Here is a 20,212-nt window from a genome sequence, read left to right as displayed (position 1 = left end):
TAACTCAAAGATTTCGACTTTTAAAGTTTTTTATTTTTTTTTTTATATATAGTTAATCAAGCATAACTTGAATACGCAACAAGTTAAGACTTCGAACAAACAGCAGACTGTTGTAGCGTATATCGTTCCAATAATCACCAAATTGGATTTTCTGTAAAAATTAATTTTTTGGTTTATCCATCTTTAGAACAAAGTATGCGAAATGTGGATGATTTTTTACTGTGGAATTTCTATCTTTTGTTATTTAAAATTTAATAATAAGTAATAAATTGAAAAAATAACTATAATATGTTCATGTATTCGTGATTTCAACATCATGTATTGTTCACATGTCCATATGCATACCTCCGTCTTTTAGCTGCTAAATATAGTCGCGGAGGAAAAGTCCTCTTAATACCACAAAATGCGAGCGTCGCACCTCGCAATAACAAGATATATTCAAAATATTTCGAAATCAGCTTGCTTTCCATGAAAAATGCCACAGCACATAAATTGTCTATGAATAGGTAAGAAGTAGGTAGGTAGGTAGGTGAACAATTTTTTTCTGATGATTTCAAAATTTATTTTTAACGCATGAAATAATTTTGCATTTTCAAAAATCTTGTTGTTCCAATTTCGTTGCTGTTATACAAGTAGAAAAATTTACTTAATTCTTTAAAATATTTAAAATTTTTACTTTAAAGTCATATTTTTTCTCATTTTAAGATAAATTTTTTTTTCAGGCTTAGTTCAGAAAGTTTCAATTGAAGCTATTTTCTAAGCTACAACTGTAGTTCAGAATTTTCAATTAAAGTTCAGAACATTACAACTTAAACTCAGAAAATTGATGTTCAGAATTTTCTATTGAACTTCAATTCCTACAACGTTCTGAACTTCTGTTGTAATTTTCTGAGCTTAAATTGAAAATTCTGAGCTTCAGTTGCAACTTTCTGAACTAAAACTAAAAAAGGTGTGGAACAGAAACCTACTTTCTACTAGCTACTGTGGTACAGTACAAGTCATACAAATCGCAACTCAAACAAATTTGGCTCTATTTCTAGCACGATACCTACTTTCCTAAAATGAAATAAATGTTGTACTTTTCAAGCGGAAAATGATTGGACTCCAAGGTCTGACTATGGTTGCGTCTAATTTTTTAGCTTTAATAGAAGATTGTGATTTAGTTTCTAATTCCCCAGCGGGTTAGGGGGCTGAGAATATACCCACGGTAGGCATGCCTGTCGTAAGAGGCGACCAAAATACCAAATTGATTCAAGGGGTTGTCATCGCAATATATAGCTTATCCAAACCAATCGCCAACCTCACCTACACGTGGCGAATACTGTTTCATTAACAGCCGAGGCTCTGGCGACCCCGAACTCCTGATGGATCTAGGAGGTGGGATGGCGTAGAAGATTACATGTGGTCATACCAAATCGTTCCCGAGATGGTCGGGCTAGTACTTTTAAGGTGCTTGTTACCACAACGTACCGGATCTGCATCCGGAAAAGGACCATCAACATCGATAACACGCCACAAGGCCTGCGGGGAGGGTCCTTATCGCTACAACCACAACAACATGTAGTTTTGAATAGAACACGTTAAGACAGTTAAGTATGACGGTTCCGTCATGCAATGACATGACGCCAGGCTGTCCGATTAGATGTGAATTTCTCTAAATTGAGTAGCTTAAATTATCATTACATATACAATTTCTCTAGTTGTGGCAATTTTTGCTTGGAAGACACTGCCGCGATTGAGTAACTTGAATTTGCTCACCCCTTGCCACTTCTCGAACTTCCTTAAGCAACTTCGACCCATTTGTGAACCAGTTAAATTGTCCACTGCAAAAATTGAAACTTTCCCCGAATTCTTTTTTCAGGGAATAGCTTTGTTGAAGTTCATATACGAGCCAGCTGTTATACTTATTGGTGTTGTTTTCCTGCAAAAATACTCCCCAAAGTTTAGGGTGGTATTATGGGCATGAGCAGTCCTTTTCCTGATATGAATTGGTTACGTTCGATTACGTACGATTATTCTGATTCCCTTTCCCTGCTGAGGGTTTGTTCTTCTTTTGGCATCGATAAGGAGACAATTTCGGATAGTATTATCGATGTTCATGGTAACTTCATGGGTACAAATGCGTTGCGTACCGATATATAGCACTATTAAAGGACTATCCCGAATATCTCGGGAATGATTTTGTATTAACCGTTGAACCTTCCAGGTCATCCATCCCCCTCCTTCCGTGACGAACTTGGGGTAACCACAGCTTCAACAGGATTCGCCACGGGTAGGTGAGGTTGACAGTTTGAAGAAGCTATATATTCCGCTTGTAGGCGCTTGAACGACCTTTGCTTCACAACCTCTTGAGTCCCTGCTAGCTTGGCATCACGCAGTAGTCTATCCTGTTCATCAGAAACACACCTCATAATGAAATATATACTTGAGCTTTATATCATAAAGCCAGTGGACGACTTTAGCGAGAAAGATCGCCCATCTCGCTTTAGACCTGAGTATGCTCCTTTAATCATTTAAGAGGTGCGTACTAACTTTAAGGCACAAGCAGATAACTGTATGGAAAATATGAAATTTCCATATTTTATTTTCAACTATTTCTTTTCTTAGATTTTTATTAAATTTTAATAAACAAAAGCAAACTACTTAGCGCCTGAATTCATATCGTCTTATCTCATTTATGAACATATTTATATGAGTCCTGGTACATAAAAATCTACATATTTTTAAAACCAAAATTCATTATATCTACAGCAGTGAACATAAAAATGGTAGTGACAGTTCTTATCCAATTTCGTTGAGTTTTTCTATTTTTATATTGTATATTTGAGGAAAAAACTTCTCGGTATTTTTTAACTGAAATTAAGTATGCACACCAATTTCAAAATAATTGTAGAAAAAATTCGAAAGTGCAAGAAATATACTCCATTAATTTCGAGTTCTCTGATTTATTTTGAGTTTGCAGTTTCTTTCCCCAATCAACATTGTCCTTACGAAGTACAAGTAATAGGTCTCTGAAAATTCGCACTGATTTTTCAAAAATTTCTTCCGAAGGCTGTTCAAGATTTTCCTTCGTACTTATAGTAGAAAACACCTTTCGAAAATATATTCTCAAAATCAATACAATTTTTGAGAGACCTATTACTTGTATTTTGTTAGACTTAATTTGATTGGGCTACAAAATTGCATACTTAAAGAAATTCAAAAAGCAAGAAGTTCGAATTATTCGTAAATTTTTCTCGAAATTTCGAATTTTTAAGAGATTTTTTTAGATTGGTTGGTTATTTTAGTTACAAATTGAGTAGCATTTTTTTCATAAATATCGAAGATAAGGAAAACAAGAGCTTAATTGGCGTCACTGCTATTTTACTTTTCGCTGCTATACGTAAGTACGTACGTACATACGTAAGTAAAAACTGCCGGCATTTTATTAAAAAGGCTGATATTATAGTGCTGCTAAAGTTTCAGTTGATAAGCCCACAAATTCCACTAACACAATTGAGGAGAATAGGGGGAGGGTAAGTTATCAGTGATTGAATTTGCACATAGAAATACTTTACGTTGATTTTGTTATGTTGAATCAATCAGAATCTGATTACAGATGTATGTATGCAAGAACATTTGAAGGAATTTAAGAGTACCTTTGCAACGAATGAGAGAAAATCAACAGTAAAAGAGAGAACTAAAGCTTTTTAACTGTCACATTTGCCATTTGACCGCCTGCTGTCAAATGGTTGGAACAAATTTGAGGATGGAAAACTGAAAATTTCTCTAAAAACAAAATCGAATAAGAGATACATTTATAGCGCAAAAACACATAAAAATAAATCATGTCAATGACGTCTAAACATAAAAGTATTTCAAAATGGAAAACAAAATAAAATGCCCCATCAAACAGAGCGATAATTGCACGCTCGCACAAAATTAAAGAATAGATTGAATGAATTTAGGCAAAATATAATTTAAAATTAGAAAAGAAATAAATAATATGCACTAAAAGTATGTATTAAAATGTACAAACGTACATACATATATAGTATAAGTATGTATGTGCATATTTTAGGCAGTGGCGCTAGCAGCAATTGTTTTATGGAGGGGTACATATATTTTAAATAAAATCAGTGTATAACGGGCGTTTATATATGGGAAATTAATTTATAGAATATTTGAATCTTCTTGTAGTTCTGCATTTGTATGCTCTTTGCTGAAACTTAGTGAATATGTTCGGGAAGGTCCAGCATTATATATTACCCATTGAACTTTTAAAAAAATGTTGGTTTGACAAACATATTTTACTTTCCACCCAAGTTAAATGGATAATTGTGAATCCTTTGTAGAACTATTGAAAATACTTGAAAGCTCACAGTTAAAACTGAATTTTTTTACACATTTACCTTGCACTTAACTGACAATCGATGCTTCAGAAAACTTCTAAAAATACTATGAATTTTTCCCAACAGTTTGCTAAAGTCATTCTTCATATCCAAAAGAAATAAAGGTTGATGAGCGGAAATTATTAAATCTGATAGCAACGAATCAAGTTTTTCGTAGAGCCATTTACATTTTTCTGCTCGATGAACACAACCTTCCCATACAGCTATCGCGAGGGTTAAGTTAAATTGCATGTAATTGAGCGGTCTTTGTCAGCAGTGGATGTAGCATTTTGGTGTACGGATTAGGTTATATTGTAAATAAGTAAAAATATTTTCAAAACAAACTTCAAACAAAGCACTGGTTTTAAAAATTCGCGTATTTAAGATTCTACTCAAAAGTTTTTTCATATCTTCTAGAAACAAAAGTTCCGTCCCCATATTAATCAAGAAATTTTGATATCGGATTTTTTCTGAAGAAAAATGTATTCAATACTCCAAATGCATATATTTATAAGCTAATACTTTTGCTGTTCCAAAACAATACAGTTCTGGTTAAACCAATTAGATTTCCCTTTGCTTTCGTTAATTTGATTTAACGAAGGAGAAGATCTTCTGGACTAGTTTTGAAGTAAAAGATTTTTCTGTAAAGTGTTTAGTCAGAACAATCAATTATTTTGATTTGGGGTATATCAATGCTATCACATTTGAGAAGGCCATAATTAAGCAAATTGTCTGCAACAGTGTATCCACGGTATCTTTCAAAAAGCAGAACAAAGTTTGGGTGAAAATCTTCTCTGCCTGTGGTCAGCCTGTACGAAGCCGGGCGATTTACAATTTTTGGGTCCAAGGAAATATTGTTCCTTGACACTCCACAATCAGCTGTCTCGTCATATATTTAACTTAAAAGTAAAAATCTTTGAATCTGAATCTTAACATATGGTAAAAATGTGGTGGAAAAACAAATTTCGGCATTTCAAAGTGTTAGAACTGTTTGTGAACACCTTATATAAGCTCCGTAGACACCTTGTCTCTTCGTCCCTTTCATTCCTTAACCACGTATCTACAATTGACAAACCCTCGGACTAGCCAAGAAGAATAACTAAACAACTTCCATATTGAATTCAAAAAATGTAGTTACGCGCTAAAGGCTAAAATTTATTTTGACAAATCACTCCGCCTTATTGATTCCCTTATGATGTATCATTTAAGAGCTAATCGGACTTAAAAAATTTATTTGGATCACCGATCGTAACACACGATACGGGCCCAGATTTGAGAAAGTGAACGAGAATTTCAGAATTTGTTTTTTTTTTTTACTAAAATGTTCACAAACAAAAACATTAGTTCTTAGCAGGGCTGTCATTCATTATTGGCGACTTGTCGCAAGTTTGTCGACTTTTACCAGACCAGGGCGATAAAATTATAGACTTAGTTTTAACGCATTTTTCTAAAAGTTGTATTTTTACTGAACATGAATTTGTTACAAAAGCTGCTGCTCTGAATGGACATTGCTGTGGTTAGGAGAGATAATGTAAAACTAATACGTTAGTCTGGTTCCCAGCATCAACACTAGCAACAACATCAGCACTGAAATCCAGCGAAGAGTCAATCTTGCCAATAAATGCTACTTTGGACTAGGTAGGCAATTGAGAAGTAAAGTCCTCTCTCGGCGAACGAAAATCATAATCTACAAGTCACTTATCGTACCCGTCCTGCTATATGGGGCAGAAGCATGGACCATGACAACATCAGATGAAGCGGCTTTGGGAGTGTTCGAGAGAAAAGTTCTTCGAAAGATTTATGGACCTCTACGCGTTGGCGATGGCGAGTACCGAAGAAGATTTCATGATGAGCTGTACGAGCTATACGCAGACATCAACATAGTCCAGCGAATTAAAACGCAGCGGCTGCGCTGGCTAGGCCATGTTATGCGAATGAAAGATGATGCTCCGGCCAAGAAAGTGTTTCTACCGGAACCCGCCTATGGAAGCAGAGGTAGAGGGTGGCCCCCACTCCGTTCGAAGGACCAGGTGGAAAACGATTTAAACTCCCTTGGTGTGACCAATTGGCGCCGGTTGGCGGAGCGAAGGAGCGACTGGCGCGCCTTGTTGGACGGCCATAACCGTTTAGACGGTTAAGCGCCAATTAAGTAAGTAAGAAGTAAGTAAGTAATACGTTTAGTTTGAAACTTTATCGTAATTTTGTTGGCGAATTATTGGGCGATATGTAGTAAACATTGGGGGAAACAACCCACTTTTTACTCAGAAACTTGGGTCTGGGAAAATGCTTGATATTTATGCATTAATTCCATTGTTTGAACAAATACTGGCAATTGTGATTCTTAATACTGGAAAACATCGTTTAGTGATGCAACTAATAGTAAACTGCATCGAACTTCAGTCCCATATAAAGCCTACAAGGTTATTAAAGACTTTCAGTCTTGAGTTGTGCCTTGTTTTCCAAGTTATCTGTGTGGTAAAATTTAACCCAAATATGTGCATTGGCGATATATACATATCTATCAATGAAACTTTATAGAATTTTTGTATGTACTATTAGACTCAGCTTATATGCAAGAAAACAAAGCTTAATATCAACAGGTTGCCAATATACAGGGGCTTACAAATTTAATGTTTCTCTAATAAGCACATTATTATCGTTCTTTTTACTATTTTAAGTCATATCTATAATTATAAAGATTTATTAAATGGCACTTTTTCCGTAGTTTTCGATAAAGATTAGCAATACTAGAAAAATGTTTTAATTTCATTGGAAAACTTCAAATATTTTCCTTTCAAATGATTTATATTTTAATGGAAGCATCGGTATGCTTTGGAAATTCAAGCCAATGTATGAGTGAACTTGCTTGTTTTCAGAAGCAATTTTTCTCAAGATAAAGTGAAGGTACTAAGGGACTATGGACAGTTTTTAGTATCTCTTTTTCGACAGGCTGTTTCACTAAACTACATCTGACCGTCCTCAGTTGATAACCCATCCTATATTATCAAGGACGCTGAGCATGACAGCTTTTTGTCTGAGCCTCATACATAACATATATGTATTTGAATTTTCTAGAATACCCTTAAAAACTAACAAATCCTCAAATTTTTTTCTACAAATTTTGACAAGTGAAACAAAACCAAATCTGTTTTTCCAACTCCTTTCTTTTTGACCTTGTGACTGACACTTTCATATTAGTATTAGGCTTTGGAGTCAGGGTTTCTCGAGATATCAAAGAAATACTGAGAATATTGGAGGATTTGTGACATGTGTTCTCCTCTTCAAAATGCTGCCTTGCAAAACGATACGAGAACACTTACGGCCTATAGTTTGGATGTATGTATATGAACCTGAAGCCAGCACGACTTTGAAATTCTAATACAAATATTTCGACGAAAAATTATCAACCAAAAACTTCCAAATTCATAATTTTTGGTTCAAATTTGGCTCAAAAAAATCAATGCTCTTCTACAAAAGAAAACACCAACCAACAGCTTATTATACCCAATTTAAATTTTCTGAAAATGTCAATACTTTAACTGACGCTAATCCAGTCCTATCCCTCTTTGGTTCCACCACTGTTCTAAACCTAAAAGAGCATATGCGCGCCCATAAATTTAGAGAGAATAGACAGGAAATTGTATATTACGGTGTGCCATGCGGGCGGCAAACATTGAAGGTCGCTTAAGGTCACACACTGTGGCGCTATCAACTATTTTTGAAGGAATGCAAATCAACAAATGCAATTAAAAAAATTTAAGAAAAAGTCTAAATTAAAATAAATATGATGGAATTTATTTCTTTATCTTATTAACTAAGCTTTTGTACTACTCATTTCATGATTTAAAAGCGTAGTTCCAAGCAGCGGCGCGCTGTAAGACAACACGTTTGGCTACATACATACATATTAGAGGTTTACGCCTATCACTATATCGGCGGCGGCGGCGCGCCGGTGTTCTTGCTTTAAAAACCTTTTTTCTATTTAAAAAAATAATATTTAGGAAAGGTTTCGGTTGTATGTATTTAAGGTAATCAACGTATTGGCGAATTCGTAAATATCCGGGGTTTTTGCCTCAAAGTCTCGCGAATCGTTCAAAAAATTTCAAGAGCAGATCCTTGCTCCTTCATTCACTTACTCCAGGGAGGCTTCGAACCTAGCCCCGGTCTAAGGGACTGGTACTGCTGCGTCTGCCGAAAAAATTGAAGTACTTAAAATGGTCACACTTTTGTCTATATATCTCGTACAAAGCGTCGTTTCACCGAAGGAGATATTCTGGTCTAACTTCTAATACTCGTTATCGACACGATTTCTTTAAATTACTTGTGACCCCTTGCTGGTCACGCACAAAGGCGACTTACGGTTGCTATTAATGGTATTTTAATACTCATGGCACAGTTTTAACGATGACCACCAACGCTGGCCTATTGTTAATCGCGCCAAAGGGGGCATCTAGTTTTTTCGGCTGTTTTAAAAGCTATAATTTCCGAAGTATGAACAGTATCAATCCTGTTCACCACCAGTCGCTACCACGCCTCCTGGCCCTCATACAATATGCCAGCACAGAAGCTATAGGACTGCGACTTCGAACTCATACCTTCGTGAACGTCACTAGAAGCTCTATGTATAGCTCCGAAGACTTTCTAACTGATTTTTTTTTGTCGCTCTATACTGTCAAGCACTACCAGAGAAACACCTTGAAACGTTAGGGAGTAACTATTCGGCCAAGAATGCTGCCATCGAAACCATAAGCAGTCCAAGTGGCATAATCCTACATAATTAAAATTTTGCAAGGATACTTTTTTTTAAATGTAGACCAAAATTTGCAGACGTTTGTGTTCGAAAAATTGATTTCAATAGTCTTCGCTAAACCAAAACGATATTTTAGAATGAAAGTCGACTGATTTTAAGTTGAAAGATGTTAAGGTTATACGCTCAGTTCAAACTGTTGTTGTCCAGCCTTTTGATACAAGAATTCATTATAAATAGCAGCGTAGCTTCAGTGTTCAAACTAGTTGCACGGTCCACTACGTTAGAGTAGTAGCACACCCGGTCATTTGTTCGACTGTCTGGGGAAAACTTTTGCTTCACCAATTTTAGTGTTCTTGCGAAGAACAAAGCCTCACCTGGTAAATATATGTGACTACGTATTCGTGATATTTGAACTTGGTTGATAGGCTAGTGATTCTAGTGATTCACTCCAAGGGACTGGTTTGGATAGGGCCGCCAACTTGAGGAAATGTCAAAACGGTAGACGTGGGTGTTGAATGATGAAGGGTGAAAATCAAAATTAACACATCAGACGCTATTTTAAAGTTTCGCAAATAAACAACAGATGTTTGAATATAAGGCCAAGTGATTTTTCAAACCCTTCTATCTTCAACTTAAGTATGAGGTGATAATCATTTCAAAGGAGAGTTAAAGCCCCTGGGACCTACTTATTAAAGGATTTTGCATAATTGATTTCACTTATTATTTACGCCAATCGGAATATAGAATTTTTGAAAAAATCAGCAATTTTTTCGGGTAACTTGCTTTTTTAACAACATAAGGACAATTTGAAAACGTGTTCGCCTTGGGTCATTTTATTTGAATTCATTGTTCCTTCTTAATTTTTTTAAAAAATTATGCAAAGTGTGCATTTAAATTTTTTATAAAATTTTTCTTTTAGTGTTTTGTTTTAATAACTTGGTGAATTGGGTGATGCAAAATTCGTGTTAAGCTGGCATTGAAAGCGCCTGTTTTTTAAATCCCTGCAAAAATCGCGAGTACTCCATGCATGCATGTATGGAGTACTCGCTATGGACCAAGCGAGCGCTCCAAATGTAAGCACAATTGATACAAAAAGTATGGTCCAATTAACATTGCGATGTCCTAGTACTGGACCATATACTTCAGCTCCGCATTACATCAGAGTAATCCATGGAGTACCCACAGTCCAATAAACATCGTGTAGTGATTACAATCGTTAAAAACGATCAATGATCGGCTTACAATATGTTCGTGTAGAAACATGAGTTGGTCCATTGCTGCATTACAGCGGAGTTTAATGGTAAGTACTCCAGTGGACCACATGATCCAACGATTTTTGCGGGGATTATTTTGAACGGATAGAAAGAGTTACATTACGCAATTGGATTCTTATAACTGGCAGTGATGTGCATACGTTGATACCCCTTTCGACCATATCCGTCCAATTTTCGACATGAACAATAAATGGCCTAGACAGTCTTAAATGAGTAGAAAATATAGTACCGAACCGGACGCGGCCGCGTCGATATTTTTGACACTCGGCGGCGGCGTGCAAAAAACGACGAAAATCGGCGTATATCTCTAATACAAATATGTATATAAAGCGCCAGGTGTGTTTATAGCGGGGTAGCTGAAATACGTGAAATGTTTAGAATTTTTATTTTCAAAGCTGCAAAAAAATAAAAAAAAAAAGAAATGAAGGTAAAAGAAATTAACACAAATTCAAAAATACGTAAAACAGTATGTGAAGGTGAAGGCGAATTAAAACTGAAACCCTGTGATATATGTAATTTGACACCATAAAAAAAATACCAATAAAAATATATAAAGAATGAATGATGATTGATAAGAAACGCTTCAGCGCTGTTAAACGCATGAACTGTGTGTAGAGCTTCAATTCGGAATTTGTTAAGCAAGCAAATGGGCGTTTATTTTCACTTCTGCACACTAGCAATTTAGTTTCATGATTTTTTATTTAATATTTTTTGCCCTTTTTTACATAAACATTTTCTCATATTTCGTTATTGCTAAGTACATTTTCTTATTTGTATTCTTTTTTGCAAAATAACTTTTTTTGTTCCTTTTTGCATTTTTTTGTTGATATTAAAAGCTTGAAACATGCTTGCATTGATTATAATTTTTTTTTTTTTTTATTATTATTTTAAAGTCATTTGCTTTTTATTTCAAGCACTCAAACTTACTGCTCATTTTGTTTAAACTGTTGTTTTTGTTTTTATTTAAAAAAAAATAAAATTTTTTTTTCAATTCAGCACTATTTTTTAATGGCACAGTGTTTTTGATTGGCTTGCGTTTGCCCAAATGACTGACTAATTTCACTGTCTGCCTGCCTATATGACCCGTTTAATTGAGTCTCTTCTAAACGCTTTTAGTTGGCGCTTTATTTTACTTTCTAAGAAACACTGTTGTTCCAAACACGAGCTGCGAGAAACTGATTTTTGGTTTTGCTATTTCACGGCACCAAAGCCTTGCAAACCATTCACACATGCGACGACCTCCCCTTTCGAACTATAATTTCTTTGTTTTTTGCTTTCAATTCGAAGTAGATACAAATTTATACATAGTACTCAGTTGCATGTGTATTTGTAATACTATTCATGTATTGGTATTTTTGTGCTATTCTTGCTTTTCGTTGATTCGAATTAAAACTATGTTGCTCCGATTTATATTCTGTGCATCTTGTTCTTCTTCTTTCCCACTATGTGGGGGTTTATTATATTTTTTTTGCTCGCTGTAAGCCCCCACGCAAGTGTATGTATGTACAGCAGCGAACATGACAATTGCAGCGGCTTTCTTCTTTTTTTATTTTCGATAGTTTAAGAACGAATTTCTTCGAATTTTTTAACTGAAAGTATCCAAACAAACCGAAAAAATTTCTAACATTTAGTTTTCTGAACTTCTTTGGTATTGAAACTTAGGCGCTTTTTTCAAAATCTTCACCATTTTTTCTGCTCGCTTAAAAACAAATTTCAATTGAAAAGCAGAAATAAACTAAACAACTCGCCAAGGCGAATTTAGAACCAGGTGTTGTTGTTAAAACGCCTTGTACAACAATGTGTCAGTTCATCAAAATCAATGCAAATTTTCTTTTGGCTTGACGTTCTTCTGCATTTAATTTTTATATGGAAAAAAATCCTTCGAAAAGGAATTGCTAAAATCCGTGAGATTTTTAAGAGCCTTGTACTGACACCTTCACTGACTAAAATATTTTGGGCTACAAAACTTCGTACTCAAAAAATCCAAAAAAAAAAAAAAAAAACTAAATAAAAAGTTCGAAATTTTCTTGAATTTTTTAATGTTTTCGAAAATGTGTTTTGAGGTTTGATTGCACAGTTTTAGTTAAAAAATTCTTGAAAGTTTTATGTGAAACATCGAAAAAAGAATTTTGATTGACGGAGTTTAAAATAATAGCTACTGCAATTTTCATGTTCGCTGCTGTAGTTGTGATTGTGTGGCGCTGTTAAGTAAACGCATGTGCATTGGTAAAAAACATAGCTGGTGCTCAAACCGGCATCGAAGTACCCATTTTATACTCAATTACGCGTAAAAAGCAAGAGATAAATATGAAGGTCAACAAAAGAGCATTTTGCTAAAAGTTTATTGAAAGAGAGGACTAGTTTGGAGAGATTTTAAAGAGTAAGTACTATAAACACTGGGAAAAATAGAGTTTGAATACAAAATTTTTTTATTGTAAACAGTTTTTTTTTTTACGAAATGGTATAAAATGCAACTTAAGAACAACTTTTGTAAAAGCGGAATAAAGCCGAAACGAACCTGAAACAAAACTTCAATCAGCCACGTAGTCGTCTTTACTGGAGCAAAACGAAACCAAACAAGTAAGGACGGGACTGTCTTCGGCTGTGCCGAAGACCTCATACCTTTCACGAATCGAGCTCAACAATAATCTTATCCCGTTCGTAAACTCCAAATAATCGGATATATAAGATAAGAAATATATAGTGAACAGATGTACATACCTAAACGATTTTTAACATAAATCTATATATATAAAAATGGTGTGAAAAATGTATAGTAATTCATCAATTGAGAACGGCAGGACCGATTTGGCTCAATTTTTTTTTTCAGTTCTTCGTAATTGCTAGGAGAAGATTTTTAAAAAAGAAAATTTTGGGAAAACCCTGCGGAAAAGTCGGAAAATTGGAGAAATCGAAAATTGAGAACGGCCGGACCGATTTGGCTCAAATTTTTTTTTTCAGTTCTTCGTAATTGCTAGGAGAAGGTTTTTACGAAAGAAAATTTTGGGAAAACCCTGCGGAAAAGTCGGAAAATTGCAGAAATCGAAAATTGATAACGGCAGGACCGATTTGGCTCACATTTTTTTAAGTTCTTCGTAATTGCTAGGAGAAGGTTTTTGCGAAAGAAAATTTTGGGAAAACCCTGCGAAAAAGTCGGAAAATTGGAGAAATCGAAAATTGAGAACGGCAGGACCGATTTGGCTCAAATTTTTTTTCAGTTCTTCGTAATTGCTAGGAGAAGGTTTTTGCGAAAGAAAATTTTGGGAAAACCCTGCGGAAAAATCGGAAAAAAACCCCCGGCTTATGCTGCGCTGGTGGCAAAGTGAAATTACCCGTTTTAACCCACCCGCCAGAGCTATTGTATTCGTTACTATATGGAAATACAATCCAATCAAAACATTTTCTAGAGAATACACAAAAATATAACGGATGCTTTCAAATTACATCATTTGGAGCCCAAGTTGTTGATGTACCCGGCTACAGTCCCACATTTAAGGTAGTGATGTCCCATTATTATCAAAATGAATAACTATTGTTATATTTTTTTCGAAATTGCTTCCAAACATTCAGATTCAAGGGCAAATTCACCATCGAGCGGGCGCTTTGTTACCACTACCGAACGCTACCACTACTGCGACTAAACGTGAAATGATCGTACAATTACAAAATCTTCTGCATGAGCATAATGAATTGGTCAGATTGTTCAAAACAGCATTGGATATGATGCCCTCAGACGACCACAAAATCATTATTAGAGCAGACAAAAGACCCGCTGGAGGAAAAGCAAGACAATTCAGTTCTCCCACTATCAATGAAGGAATCACGCAATATTGTTCTTTACCGTCGGGATGGTGGACAATTGAAGCGCGTTTACGAGACGCATCGGTCATATGATGCACTTCAATACCCGTTGATGCTCCGTCGTGGAGAGGATGGATATAACTTCAATATAAAGATGGTTAATCCAACTACAGGTTTGTTTACAAGTCATCACTTCTATTTTATTTTGCAACCGAGTTCGAATTCATATTTCAGGAGAAGAAACGAATATGAAGGTCAGCTCAATGTATTTTTATGCGTATAGTTTGATGATTCGGCGCGATGTTGACAATCATCTGTTGAGATATCGCCGGTTGTCTCACCAGTACTGCGTTCACATGTACGTCAAGGTCGAAACGGAGCGCCTCAATTTCATTCATTTCAATCAGTCCAAATTACGATCAGATGAATACATACACTTGCGTGATGCCATGGCTACTGAAGGAGACGCAACCAATATCGGTTGTTTGACCATTCTTCCAGGTACTTACATTGGAAGCCCGCGCCACATGCATGAGTACGCTCAGGATGCGATGACGTATGTGCTGAATTACGGACGGCCGGATTTATTCATCACGTTCCCTTGCAATCCGAAATGGCCTGAAATTACGAATTTCCTGATGACAGGACAAACATCCAGCGATCGACATGACATCATTGCACGAGTGTTTAGACAAAATATCAAAGTACTCATGGATTACATCGTTAAGCATAAGGTTTTTGGCATAATACGTTGTTGGATGTACTCGGTTGAATGGCAGAAGCGTGGCTTACCACATGCACACATTTTGCTTTGGATGTTTGACACGATCCATCCAGATGATATTGATTCGATCATTTCGGCCGAAATACCAGATCCAGAAACTGATCCGAAGCTGTACTCCATTGTGATAACGAACATAATCCATGGGCCTTGCGGAGTCCACAACCCAGACTCGCCGTGCATGGAGAACGGAAATTGCACTAAGCGTTTCCCCCGTCCGTTGATGGCTGACACAATCTCTGGAATCGACGGATATCCATTGTATCGGCGTCGTTCTCCAGATGACAATGGCAGATCAATCGTGATGAAAGTGAAAGGATCGTTCCATATTGTCCGCTTTTGTCGAAACCGTTCTCAACTCACTGCAATGTTGAGTACTGCAATTCCATTAAATCCATCAAATACGTTTCCAAATATGTAAACAAAGGGAGCGACATGGCGGTATTTGGCATTGTTGAACCGAATGCAAACGACGAGGTTACGAAATTTCAACTTGGACGTTACATGAGTTGCAACGAAGCAATTTGGCGGCTGTTTTCTTTTCCGATTCATGAACGTCACCCGACTGTGGTACATTTGGCAGTACACTTGGAGGACGGACAGCGTGTCTATTTTACGGACGCAAATGCAGCGCAAAGAGCAGAACAACCAACAGCTACAACGTTGAAAAATTTCTTTCCGTTCGCGATCCGTTCGCAAGGACTTTACAATATTCGGAAATGCCACGATATTATACATTTAACACTGCATCAAAGAGGTTTCAACGCCGGAAAAAAGGTAATGTTGTTGCTTACTTTACTGATGTCTATTCGACCGATGCTCTCGGACGATTATGCACAGTTCATCCACGCCAAGACGAATGCTTCTATCTTCCCTTGCTTTTGGTTAACATCAGAGGCCCTACATCCTTCGATTCCCTGCGTACTGGTGTGCTATGCGTCACTTTTCGAGAGGCTTCCCAACGTTTGCATTTGCTTGAAAACTATACACATTGGGACTCTACTCTCGCCGATGAAACTGTTTCTTCGCCAGCGAATCAAATTCGTACATTGTTTGCGATCATCATATCTGCATGTCATCCATCGAACCCGACCGCATTGTGGGAAAAATATAAGGACGAGATGGCTGACGACATTTTACGCAGATTTCGCATGACAACTTTGAATTTCGATCTTCAAATTAATTACGGGATGCCCAACGAAGCGTTACTTCTGATCGAAGACATGTGCATCCTCATATGCGGCAGTCTGGTGTCGACATTGGGAATGCCAGCGCCAAATCTTTCGGTAAACGATGCATTCAATTGGGAACTGCAACGGGAGCAAGACTATGATCGAGATGAGCTGGCCGAAATAGTCCGAACAAATGTGCAGCTGTTGAATGCAGAGCAGAAGAACGTGTACGATTCCCTGATGAAGGTTGTTGACGATGGAACGGGAGGCATTTACTTTCTCGATGCTCCCGGTGGGACAGGAAAAACATTAGTTATTTCTTTGATTCTGGCTACAATTCGGGAAAGATCTCAAATTGCGTTGGCTATTGCTTCCTTTGGCATAGCTGTCACATTGTTGGAAGGCGGTCGAGCTGCACACTCAGCTTTAAAACTGCCGATGAATCTACTCACGGTAGACAAGCCAACGTGCACAATGACCAAGAATTCAGCGACAGCGAAATTGATGCGAGAAAGCAAAATCATCATTTGGGATGAATGCACGATGTCGCATAAACGAGCTTTGAGGTTGACCGAACGATGAAGGAGTTAAGAGGTGATTCGAGACAATTTGGTGGGGCTATGATATTGCTCTGCGGAGATTTTCACCAAACGCTACCTGTCATCCCGAAATCTACTGCTGCCGATGAACTTATTGCATGCCTGAAATCGTCGTATTTGTGGCGGCATGTCAAGAAGTTGAAATTGACCACGAACATAAGAGTTGCATGGCAGAACGACTCATCGGCTCTTGAATTCTCGAGACAACTGCTGGCGCTTGGCAATGGCCAAATACCTGTTGATGTTTCCACTGGATTAATATCATTCCCGGCAAATTTTTGCGAGTTCACATCGTCGAAAGAAGAACTCATCACCAAAGTGTTCCCCGGCATTGCACAAAATTATAAAAATCTCGATTGGATTAGTGAACGGGCAATACTTGCAGCGAAGAATAAGCACGTCGATAGCTTGAATTTGATTATTCAAAGTCAAATAGCTGGAGAACTGCATTCGTACAAATCCGTTGACAGTGTGCCCGACGAGGATGAAGCGACAAACTATCCAACAGAATTTTTGAACTCGCTTGATGTGCCTGGAGCTCCGCCGCATAATTTACAGTTGAAAGAGTGATCGATCATAATTATGTAGCGGAATCTGAATCATTCGAAATTGTGCAACGGTACGCGGTTGTCCGTCAAGAAACTGATGAACAATGTGATTCAAGCTACGATCATCAAGGGCAAATTCAAGGGAGAGGAAGTCCTTATCCCACGAATTCCGATTATTCCATCTCATCTTCCATTCCAATTCAAGCGGATTCTATTTCCGGTTCGATTGGCATTTGCAATGACAATCAATAAATCGCAAGGCCAATCGTTGGAAGTCTGTGGGATTGATCTCGAATTTCCCTGTTTTTCGCACGGTCAGCTGTACGTTCCCTGTTCGCCTGTTGGGAAACCGTCTTCGTGTTTTTTTTGCGCCGGAAAACAAAACAAAAATCAATGTTCGTCATATGGCTCTCTACTGATTTCGATTCCGTTCAAATAAATAACATTGAAATTTGAACTATTTGTGTTTTATTATCCTTGAAGTTTATCTGAAGGCGTCAAATTGGGGGTGCCACACCTCTTTTCTAAATGAAAGGAAAAGGGAAAGGAAAAGGGGAAAAAAGGGAAAGAGAAAGGGAAATGGAAAAGGGAAATGAATAGGAAGGGGAAAGAGAAAGGAAAAATAAAGAAATATTTAAAGGAGAAAAGAGGGAGAAAGCGGAAGGAGTGATAAAGCTTGAGATAGGAAGCGAGGTGCGGAATTTTTTATATGAGCATCTAAATGACAAATGCTTCCGTTTCCAGGAAAAGTTTGTAAAGCACTGGAAGGAATATTACCGGGCGAGCTAGTATAAAATAAAAAATGGCAAAAAACCCCCTTATCTGAACGATCGGTTGTATGGGATATATATTATTTATAGCTCCGATCGAAATGATTTTTACAGGAAATCTTCTATGATATATTAGGATATATATCACCTAGTTTCACGTTTTTATATTGGAAACTAAGGGAGAAATGGCCAAAAATCTTTCTATCTGAACGATCGGTTGCATGGGATAGGTATATACTATGTACATATAGCTCCGATCAAAGTGATTTTTTCAGGAAATCTTCTATGATATATTAGGATAAATATCACCAAGTTTAACCTTTTTATATTATAAATTAAGGGAGAAATGGCTAAAAATATTTCTATCTGAACGATCGGTTGTATGGGATATATATTATATATAGCTCCGATCGAAATGATTTTTTCATGAAATCTTCTACATTAGGATAAATATCACCAAGTTTAACGTTTTTATAGTGGAAATTAAGGGAGAAATTGCCAAAAATCGCTCTATCTGAACGATCGGTTGTATGGGATATATACTATATATAGCTCCGATCAAAGTAATTTTTTTTTCAGAAAATCTTCTATGATATATTAAAATATATATCACTGAGTTTCACGTTTATACTTTCTAAATTAAAGGAGAAATGGCCAAAAATTTTTCTATCTGAACGATCGGTTGTTTTTTCAGGATATCTTCTATGGTATATTAGGATATATACCACCGAGTTTCACGTTTATACTTTCTTAATTGCGGCAAGAACGACCAAAATCGTCTTATCTGAACGATCGGTTATATGGGAGATATACGTTATAGTGGTCCGATCCTACCGGATCCGACAAATGTCTAATATAATACAAAAATACATCCTTGTGCCAAATTTCATTAAGATATCTCAAAATTTGAGGGACTAGTTTGCGTTCAAACAGACAGACGGACGGACATGACTATATCAACTCAGTTCGTCGCCCCGATCAATTCGGTATACTTAATGGTGATTCTATCTTCTATATTTCTCAACGTTACATACATCGGACCAAACTTAATATACCATTTCATGTTCATGAAAGGTATAAAAACAGGATTTACTTTGAAGGAGAGGAGCAGAAGGATTTTCCAAACCGAAACCGGAAAGAAATCACAAGGTGAAGGGCATCGGAAATATTCCGATACCGTAATTAAACAAAGGCCGTTTTTTTCTCATACATCTGCATTTGCGACTAAATAAAACACTCATCGGTAATTACATTTAGTAGTAGTATTTGGTTAAATAGTGGGGAAGCAAACCTTTTTGTAGTGTATAACGCATACCAAAATCGAAAATGGACAGTAGTGGAGACAAGTGAGCTGCAATTATTCATATTTTAAGGTTATTAGTGGACTAACCAAAAAATGAGTATTAGTGCGTATGTAAACCAGAGGTCTGCTTTGAGTACTAATAAAATGAGTGCACTTAGTCATGAGCCAAAAAATTGTGTCTAAATGTGTAATTAGTCAAGTACAGACAAATACTACGAGTGATTAGCACATAAAATAGAAAATACATACGAGTGCCCCGCAACACATATGTCCCATACATATATGACATTGTTGAGAATAAACTGAAATCATAGTCGCTTTAACTAAGTAGCACGTTGGTTTCGTGTGTAATACACTGTATACTTCGTTTATTATCGGTTTTTCTTTAGCGCTGTATTCAGTTTAGTTTCGTGTACATCGTTGTGTTGCTACCGTCAGAAGACTGATATGACTATATTCATTTTATTGTACTGTTAGTCATACTGATTCAAATTAGTGTTTTCGTATAACACAGTTGACTTTCTTGCTCAATAAGACAATTGAGTACTGAACTGTTTCGTGGCTTATGAGCGGTTATTCATTTTACGAAACATGACTATGTAAATGTGTTTTAGTGGATATAAGTGCTTGATATTCTTTGGTGGAGACACAGTACATATATTATGAGCAACAATTTTATAAGAGTAGATAAAGTTTCGCACATAGCAGTCCATATAAAGCAGAGCCGGCCACACAAATCCTAAAACAATTGCATAAGTGTGTGTAAAAATTGAGTGACAACTCCCCACAGTGTGTTAAAAGAAAATGTGGACTATGAAGTTCGAAACTAAAAAGGACTCTGGTT

General features: G+C 36.6%; 2 protein-coding genes across 4 annotated transcripts in view; both read right to left on the bottom strand.

Annotated features, from left to right (window-relative positions):
• The window catches only part of Gyg (Glycogenin), an 80,486-nt gene extending 69,030 nt beyond the window's left edge, over positions 1–11,456 (bottom strand). For all 3 annotated transcript variants that reach the window (XM_067775855.1, XM_067775853.1, XM_067775856.1), the window contains exon 1: positions 11,322–11,456. In XM_067775855.1, the coding sequence (XP_067631956.1) occupies positions 11,322–11,328 (7 nt within the window). In that variant the 5' untranslated portion in view covers positions 11,329–11,456. The remainder of the gene's footprint in view (positions 1–11,321) is intronic.
• Positions 1–11,457, bottom strand: part of LOC137245348 (transcriptional regulator ATRX homolog) — an 84,813-nt gene extending 73,356 nt beyond the window's left edge. Inside the window, exon 1 of the mRNA XM_067775857.1 lies at positions 11,322–11,457. Coding sequence (XP_067631958.1) covers positions 11,322–11,328 — 7 coding nt within the window. The 5' untranslated portion in view covers positions 11,329–11,457. The remainder of the gene's footprint in view (positions 1–11,321) is intronic.
• Positions 11,458–20,212: the final 8,755 nt, after the last annotated feature.

This window comes from Eurosta solidaginis, chromosome 3 (genome assembly GCF_040869045.1).
Source record: "Eurosta solidaginis isolate ZX-2024a chromosome 3, ASM4086904v1, whole genome shotgun sequence".
NCBI classification, from domain to species: domain Eukaryota; kingdom Metazoa; phylum Arthropoda; class Insecta; order Diptera; family Tephritidae; genus Eurosta; species Eurosta solidaginis.
This window is presented reverse-complemented; position numbering and strand designations above follow the sequence as displayed.